The following is an 8,454-nucleotide window of genomic DNA, read 5'->3' as shown; positions in this document are numbered from 1 at the left end:
AGAGCGGGACCCGGCCGGAGCCAGAGACGGCCCTCTGGGAGCTGAGACAGCGGAGCGAGGGTCGGGGCGATGCCACGGGGATGGTGAGAGGGAAGTGGAGGTGGTGGGAAGGGGTGGGAGCGCTACAGGATGGTCTTGTCCAGGTCGACTTTGAGGGGCAGCGGCCCCGCGTCCTCCCCGCCATGCGCAGGGCACAGGGTGACAGTGATGACGGGCGGCAGGGGGAAGGTGCCGGGGCCATCCAGGTCCTCCAGGTACTCCTTGTCCCCGTTGATGCTCAGAGGCTGGGAGAGAGGCAGACACAACAGTGGAGCCCCAGAACGGGGTGCAGAACCCCCCTCATCCTGCACCTCACAGCCCACACGGTGACTGGGTACTGCAAACAGGGCACAGCAATGTCCCACCCAGCCCTGCCAGGTGTCCCTGGCACCCTGGGGGCTGTGGTCACCCCCTACCTGGGTCTTGACGTGCTGCTCGGGGGCGGTCACCAAGCTGGCACAGCTCAGCCACAGCATCACCACGATGGAGAGGAAGAGGCAGGCAGCCAAGATCCAGCGAGGAAGGCCCGAGCGCCTGTAGCACCCCACCACCCCCCGCCAAAGAGAGGGGACGAGTTTATGGCAGGGCACGGACTGGGAATTGGGGTTGGGAGGGGATCTGCCACGTCCAGCAGGTCCCAGACCACCTACTTGGACATGCAGCCGAGGAAGTCGTGCTCCTGCTGAGGGGGTTCCGGGGGGTGCGCCTTGGCTTTGCCCCGTGGCTCCTTCACAGGGGGCTTGTCCCCCTTTCCCCGAGGGCCTGGGAGGGGAGAAGCGATGCTGAACCTGGGCACCCATGTGAATACAACCCTCCCTTCTCCCATCCCCTTGCCAGCATGTGATGGAGGTCCCCCCTCTCTCCCCGGGACCCTCTGCCCACTAAGGGGGCACAGAGGATCCCAGCAGGGCCCCATCCAGAGCCCCCCCCCCCCCCCCCCCCCAGTGTGTGTGGGGGTGTGGGAACCTGATCAGACCCCAGAAGTGGGAAATTTATTCAGCTCTGGAGGACTCAGACGGGAGCCAGGAGGGCTCAGAGGCTCCCAGCCCCCTCCCAGCAGCCCGGACCCCCCCCACACCTGTGTGGGGCTGGGGGATGCCAGGGCTGGATCCCGATCCCAATCCTGGGTGTGCTGGTTGGATCTCCAGTGCCTCAGGTGCTGGATACTCCATCTCAGGCTGGGACTGGGTTGGCAGGGAAAGAGGGAGAAGGCAGTGAGGAAGGGGGGTCCCCACCTCTCTGGGAACCCACAGAGAGGGTCCTGGGCACACCCCCACCTGAAACACCACGACTTTGCCATCATCTGCCTGCAGGTAGAAGGTCCAGGTGGAGGAGATGAAGCTCTGGGCAGAGCTGACGATGTCGTTGCAGAAGGTGGAGACCAAATCCAACATGGAAAACGATGGCGCTTGCAGCTCCAGGCTCTGCAAAGGAGCAGGGACATCACATCACCGCTGTCCCCTCGTCACCCACCCCAGCAGGACACGTCCCACCCCGAGGTCACGACTGGGTTGAGCCAGGTGCTCAGGTCTGGGCTCAACATGCTTTTCCCAGAGATGCAAAGAGATCCAGTCCCAGGAGGGTCACCAAGCGAGGGCTGCAGTCCCTGGGGTGACCACCAAGCTTTGGGATCATCACCCAGCCCCAGCACCATCCCTTTGGGGTGGGATCACCCTCCTCTTCCAGGGACAATGGGAGCGGAGCAGCCGCGATGCCGAGGGCGTTCCTCTCCTGGCAGCCTCTCGGTGCCCTGGATTCTTGGCCGTCTCGGCAGTTTGTTATTTTTAAAGCATCCCTGCTGGAATCCGCTTGGCTGCTCCCTGCCACTGGCTCCGAACATTTTCCGACAGCCCCTTGCACGGTCAAACCAGCAAACAGGAAATAAATAGGTCAGATTCTGTATCTAATTATTATGCTAAATCTGCTTTGCCTGCTCGTCTGGGAACCCGGGGAAAAATGCTTTGGGTGGGTGGAGGGGGTGAGAGCCCTCCCTGTCACCCCCAGTCATTCCCAGATGCTCATCCCTGACCTTGGAGAGGGGCTGGGAAGTGGGATCAGGCACCAGGAAGGTCTCAAAACTGGGCTGCAAAGGAGGGTTGTTCAAAGGAGCTTTTCACTCTTTTCACGGGGTGGATTTATCTTTGCCTGCACGTGCATGAAGCCAAAAGCCTCCTCCTTGGGCCAAAGTCTAATTTAATTAATTGGTCAAAAGCTGTATTAATTACACGTAGGAGGAGAAAGTGTTGCTAATTGCTGGGAAGGATAACAAATCAAAACTGGGGGAATCTGCCACAATTCCCCATCAGATCTTCTCACCCTGGGAATTCCCTGTGGTCTCCCTGCCTGGCCCAAGCCAAGTCCAGCTCAGTTAATTTGCTTTTTATACTTGCAACAAAGCAGCTGGTAGTGGCTTGGATCTACCTGGCACATCTGGAGCTCCCATCCACATGGATTGATGGATGGATGGATGGATGATGGATGGATGGATGATGGATGGATGGATGATGGATGGATGGATGATGGATGATGGATGGACGGATGATGGATGGATGGATGGATGGATCCATGAGTGGGCTGCACATATGGGGCGTCCCCCACCCCAAGGGAGGAGGTGCTGAGCTCCTGTTCGAGGAAGGCTTTCCCCATCTGCCTTCACCTTCTCCTTCCTGCTGTCCTCCACCTCAGGCAGCTGCTTGCGGCACCCGGTCACGCACCCAAACTGCTCCTCTGCGTTGCTGTAGGCTTCAGCACAGGCTGGGAGAGAGGAGGGCTCAGGGTTTGGGGGTGCTCAGTCCCTGGGACCCCCATCCCCCTCCCCTATGACACCCAGGGTGTGTCAATCTGCCCCCGTTCTCTGCGGGACTGAGCAGGGTGGATGCTCCAGAGGGTGTCCGGGCTCGTGCTGCTCCCGGTGGGATGTGGGGATCCCCTCGGGACAGCTTTTGGGGCGCGGGGGCCTCTCGGCCACCGGCTCCTCTCACCTGCTTCGCACTCGGCTCTGGTCGTGTTGAGCTCGGCGCTCGCATCCACGAAGTGACAGATGGAGAACAGCCGGCAGCCCCGGTAACAGGCGTTGAGAACAGCATCCTGCGGCGAGGAGGAGGAGGAGGAGGAGGAGAGCGCGGAGCTGGCACCGGGCTCAGCCCGGTGGTTTTGCCGGACACCCCCCAAGCGTCCCCCTCGCCCAGCTGGGGGGCACCGGGCAGTGCAGCCCCCGCCCAGGACCGTGGTGAGGGCTGGAACCCCAAACCCGGCGTTCCCAGAGGAGGAAGAGGTGCCCCGCAGCACCCCGGCTGCACCCCACGGTGGGTTTGCACATGGCCAAGTGCTCGTGGAGGGTCCCCCCATCTCTGCTGGCACCAACCAGGCCCAGGCACGGGCCGGCAGGAGGTGGGGGTGCACTGCTCTGGGGGAGTGGTACAGATTTGGGGGGCCACGAGCACACCGAGGGGGTGTGGGGGGCACCTACACGAGGGTCACCGGGAATGGGCAGGCTCAGGGTAAACGGGTGACACTGCGAGCACTCCAAACCAGTGGGAATGCCCTCACTGGGAGCACCCCAAAGCTGCTGGTGGAGACCCTTGGGGGTGGCCCGGTGCCCCCCATCTTGCTCCCACCGGGGGGTGACTCAGTGTGGGGCCGCGGTGGCAGAGATTCCTGTGAGGAGTGTCCCCGGTGCTCCTGGTGGCCCTGTTGCCTCTGCTGCTCCCAGTTCCCTCCAGTGCTCCCAGTCCCCCCAGTGTCCCCCCTAGTGCCACTGCTGCTCTTGGTACCCCCAATGCTCCCCATGCCCCCTGTGCCTCGCAATACTCCCAGCGCCCCCAATCCCCACAATGCTCTTGGTTCCCCAACGTTACTGATGCTCCCCATGCCCCCTGTGCCTCCCAGTACTCCCAATACTCCCAGTGCCCACGATGCTCTTGGTACCCCCAATGCTCCTGATGCTCCCCATGCCCCCGGTGCCCCCCCCCCAGCCCCCGGTGCCCCGAACTCACGGCGGCCGCCCGGCGCTGCAGGCTGCGGCCGCACTGCCCGCGGCACCCGCCGGTGTCTCCCAGCTGCGGCGAGAAGGGATCGGTGGCGGCGGCGGTGGCGGCGGCGAGAAGGGCCAGGCCGAGGGCGAGCAAGGCCCGGGGCCGGCGGGCCGGGGCCGCCATGGCGGGCTCGGAGCGGAGCGGAACGGAGCGGAGCCGAGCGCACCCACCGCCGCCGCCGCCGCCGCCGGCCCCGCCGTGACGCGCCGTGCGCCGGGCGGGGGGAGCCGGGGGCGGGGGGAGACGCCGCAGCCTGCCGCAGATCCACCGGCACCGGCACCGGCACCGGCACCGGGCGAGGATAATGAGACAGGGGTGCGGGAGGATGGGGGAACCCCGGGATGCAGGAGAAATGGGGAGGGTGAGGGGGGGTGGTCCAAGGACCAGGGATGCTCGGGGATTAGGGGATGCATGGACACCAGGGGATGCAGGGGGACAAAGGGGACGTGGAGATCAGGAGATTCATGAGGATCAGAGGGCGCAGGGGGATGCAGGAGGGTTCAGGGGGACCGGGCGATGCGCAGGGACACAGCAGGACTGGTGGTCACCCTGACGCAGGGGGACTGAGGGGATGAGCGGGAACCGGGGTCACACAGAGGGACGGGGCTGCCTCAGTGCCACCCACATGGACCAACACCTCAGGAGGGGACCAGCCTTTTGTCCCCAGGGTCCCCAGCCGGTCTTAGACCCTCCCGTGTCCCTCGAGGATTCCCCAAGTCACCTTCATCCTTCCCATCCTCACCCTCACTCCTCAGGGCCCCCCCCGGCCGGTGCTGGGCTCTCCCTGACACCTCGGATTTACAGCTGTGATTTCCCAGGCTTTGAAGGACACCAAAGGCAGCCCTCACCCCTGCCCTGTCCATTCCTTTTATTTATGGCAGCACCCCAAAGTGGGCCCGGGGGGAGGAGGAGGAGGGGGAGGGGGAGGGGGAGGGCTGGGGGCTCCGCTAACCTCCGGCCGTAATGGGGAACACATGGCAAGACCCCGGCGCGGGGAAGGGAGGGGGGATCTCCCTGTCCCAGCTCAGGATTGAGGGGTGCTCCGTGCCCTGGGGCAGGGAGAGAGGGGTTTGGGGTGCTGTGGGGTGCAGCCCGTGCCCCCTCCGGGAGCGGGGCCTCTCTTCACCCCGCCAGATTATTAATCTTATTAATCAAAGCAGGGCCGGCAGAAAATGAGCTGCGGCCGGGCCGGCGGGGCTGCCAGGGCGCTGCGCTCCCCTTCCCCCTCCTGGAGCCCCGCCAGCCCCAGCCGCGGGTCCGGCACCGGTGACGAATGGCCCAGTAAATGGGGTAGATTGGGGGCTGTCGCTGTAAATCACAGCACCGCACGTGGGGCTTCCAGCGGCGGCAGGGGCAGAGCCGGACCCGGACCCCCGGGGTACCGGGATTCTCCGGTGGGCATCGCTCCCGCCGCACCTGCCCACGCTCCATCCGCTCACCTTTCCACGGAAAAAAAAAATAATAATAATAATAAAGCCTTTCCCTGGCAAAACCATCCAAGCTGGCAAACACTTGCTGCCCTCCCTCCTCCCCTCTCCAGAAATACTCGATGCCTTTCGCATTTATCACTACTGACCTACATTTTTTTTTCCCGGAGCCTTTCGGGAAGCCTCAGGCTCCCTCCACATGGTCTAGGGTGTCCCCACGGTCCCTTCCATGAGCAGGGGACCCTTCACTCCATGTCCCAACCCTGCAGAGCCCATCCCTCGTGCTCAAGCACCCTCTTGAGATTTTTTTCCCTACTCTAGAGCTCCTCAGACTCCGTCACGGGGCTGTTTGTGCTTCCCAAAGCAAACAGAGGCGGGGAGGTGCGGCCACCCTGAGGATGCTCTGGAGGGAAAGGGTGGTGGGCGGCAGGGAAGGGGTTAAGCGGGTTATAAATTACCCATGGATGTGGAAATGTGACTGAGAGGAATAGAAAGCAAACTCTGCCTGCTGGATTCTTTGCATTTCTTGCCTCTTTATTTTTCCCCCAGGTCACTTTAAAAGGATGCAGGCAGTCGAGGCAGCTCCGCTGCGCCTCTCCTCCCGCTTTTCCCGGGGTTTGGGTTTGTTTTGTTTTTTTTTTTTTCTTGTTTGTTTTTTACACCCTGGCCCTTGAGCCAGATGCTGTCTGCATCCAAGGATTTTATGGAGTGAGCTCTGGCTGGGAAATCAAGTAATTAGATTAATTCAGGGCCCTGGTGACGGAGGGTGGTGGGAAGGTGACGGCTGGTGGGAAGCTGGACCGAGGATGCTCGGGGCGGGTTTGGGGGTGTCACCAGGGTCACCCACGTCCATCTGGGGGGAGACACATCCCGCCTGGGCAGAGCAGAGAGTTCGTGGCAGGGAGCTGGGCCCCATGGGCAGATCCTGCACCGCAGAGAGGCCCTGGGAACGGAGCCACACCGGGGGGGGGGGGGGGGGGGGGGCAGCCGGACCGTGCCGGCCTCGGGGGACCCCCGTGTGACGCCAAGAACCCGAGCCGCGGGTCAGAGGGGGGGTCCGGGCTGGATCCCGCCTCCGGCCGGTGCCTGTGAGCGTGGCGGCTCGTGGGCCGGAGGGAGCAGCTTTAAAGGTCACTGTCAAAGGGCAGCGCTGACCACAGCTGCCGCTGACCGGCCGCCGCTGACTCAGAGCACGGGAGAGCGGCTCGGTCACCTCCGGCTGCTCCCGGACGGGTCCTGACGCCACCCTGGCACTGCTCGGGTTTGGGGACTCGCTCTGGACCCTCACCCTGTCCCCATCCCACAGGTGCTGCTGTGAACTGCGACGTCAAATGTCCGTGTGCCAGCCGGGGTGACACCCCGCGATGTCCCGGGTGACACCAGTGGGGACCGACACTCCCCACCTGACACCACAATCCCCCCAAATTCCCCCTGTGCCCCAAGCGCAACCCCAAGCCACCTTCTGATGATGCCTCTGCCAGAGCCACCCGTGTCCCCTCTGCCAGCACCAGGGTGGGGGTCGCCCCCTCCGCGGGATCCCGGCCATGCCTGACTCCGCTAAATCCCACAAATTCCGGGTACAAGCTGAGGAGCCTGGCCAGGGATGGAGAAAACAGACGGGGGAAGGGTCTGGGCAGTGCAGGTGGGCAGCCGGGGTGGCCGCTGCTGCAGAGGGGGAATTTCTCCTTTTCCCCGCAGCACCCAGCGCTGGCTGCGGTCCCTCGGGGGCTTCCCCGGGGGGATGCGGGCGGTGGGTCGGGATCGCGGGCGGCCGCCAGCCCCCGGGGCAGCCGTGATTCACTCGGCCAGACTGCGGCCGCTGGGGCTGAAGTTTCTCAGGCTGGGTGGCTCCCGGAGCCTGACATTTTTGGGAAATTTCAACAAAAACAGTTCAGAAGCTTCCAAAAAACAGGACGATGGGAAAAGGCATTGTTTGGGCTCCCTCCCCCTCTCGTTTTTTATTGTGTTTTCTGATCTCTGCAATCTCTGCTGGTGCCCAACGCCTCGGAGGCCCAGGGAGTGTCACCCCCACCCCGCGTCCATGGGGCACCCCGGGCCACCCATGTGTCCCCTGCCACCCTCCACGCTCCGTTCCCGGCAGGGAATGCTGTCCCCTCTCCTCACAGCTGGGGACACGCCACACGTGGGGACGGTGGCCTTGCCACGACCGGGACCTGCTGTCCCGGGGTTCTGTGACTCCTCTGGGGGTCTGCAAAGCTCTCGGCACCTCCGAGACCTCGGGCAGGGACACTGGGGGATGCCCGAGTGGGTGGCTTTGTCCCGATGCTGGCGGCACAACCGGATGTGCCACCACCCTGGGGACAAACGCCAACCCACTCTGGGGGAACTTGGAGCCACTTGGGATGTTTTTTCCACTTCTTTTGGGAGTTTTGAGGAGGAAAGCCCAGAGGTGATGGATTCGGTAGAAAACATCGGGATTTATGGGTTGATATTCCTGTTTTCAACCCAAAATTAAGTAATAACAGGGCTTTGGATCTTAAGGGCGCTCGGAGCGTGGGGAAGCCGCGGCGGGGGGGAGGGTGGGGTAGGGGGGGGGGGGGCCGTTCAGCGGCGAGAGCGGCCCCGGGGGCGCGGGAGGGTCCGCGCGTGACTCACCCGTGGGCCGGCGGCCCCGGGGCGGCTCTTACTCACCTAGCGGGGGGGTCGGGGGGAGCGGGACACCGGCCCCGGGGAGGGCTGGGGGGGGCCAGCATCCCGCGGCGGCAGCGGGCACCGGGCGGGGCCGATCCCGGGGCCGGTACCGGAGAGAGACGGGGGGACGGGGGGGGTGGCGGGGCCGGTGGCTTTCTACCCCCCCGGGGGCGGTCCCGGGGCGGGGCCAGGGCGGCAGTTGGGGCTTTGGTAACCGGGGGTTGCTCAGACTTGCTCGGGACTTCCCCGGACGTGCCGGTGCGCTCCGCCGCCCCGGGCACCGACGGGCACCGGAGCAGGCC

At 64.2% G+C, this 8,454-nt stretch overlaps 1 protein-coding gene across 1 annotated transcript; it reads right to left on the bottom strand.

Moving 5' to 3' along the window:
- Window positions 1–122: 122 nt before the first annotated feature.
- TMEM59L (transmembrane protein 59 like) lies at window positions 123–4,196 on the bottom strand. The gene is made up of 8 exons (XM_062509852.1): window positions 4,035–4,196; window positions 3,021–3,126; window positions 2,696–2,793; window positions 1,317–1,463; window positions 1,118–1,223; window positions 690–801; window positions 456–597; window positions 123–284 (listed from the first exon to the last, which is right to left on the bottom strand). The coding sequence occupies exons 1-8, from the start codon at window positions 4,194–4,196 to the stop codon at window positions 123–125; spliced, it is 1,035 nt and encodes a 344-aa protein (XP_062365836.1).
- Between the last annotated feature and the right edge of the window lie 4,258 nt (window positions 4,197–8,454).

This window comes from Cinclus cinclus, chromosome 28 (genome assembly GCF_963662255.1).
Source record: "Cinclus cinclus chromosome 28, bCinCin1.1, whole genome shotgun sequence".
Lineage (NCBI taxonomy): Eukaryota > Metazoa > Chordata > Aves > Passeriformes > Cinclidae > Cinclus > Cinclus cinclus.
This window is presented reverse-complemented; position numbering and strand designations above follow the sequence as displayed.

Excerpts from the sequence above, each read along its gene's own strand:
- TMEM59L (XM_062509852.1), bottom strand. The coding sequence starts at position 4,196 with ATGGCGGCCCCGGCCCGCCGGCCCCGGGCCTTGCTCGCCCTCGGCCTG. Across the intron at positions 2,794-3,020 it reads CAGAGCCGAGTGCGAAGCAG|CCTGTGCTGAAGCCTACAGC; the intron begins GTGAGAGGAGCC and ends CCTCTCTCCCAG. Across the intron at positions 285-455 it reads AGCAGCACGTCAAGACCCAG|CCTCTGAGCATCAACGGGGA; the intron begins GTAGGGGGTGAC and ends CCTCTCTCCCAG.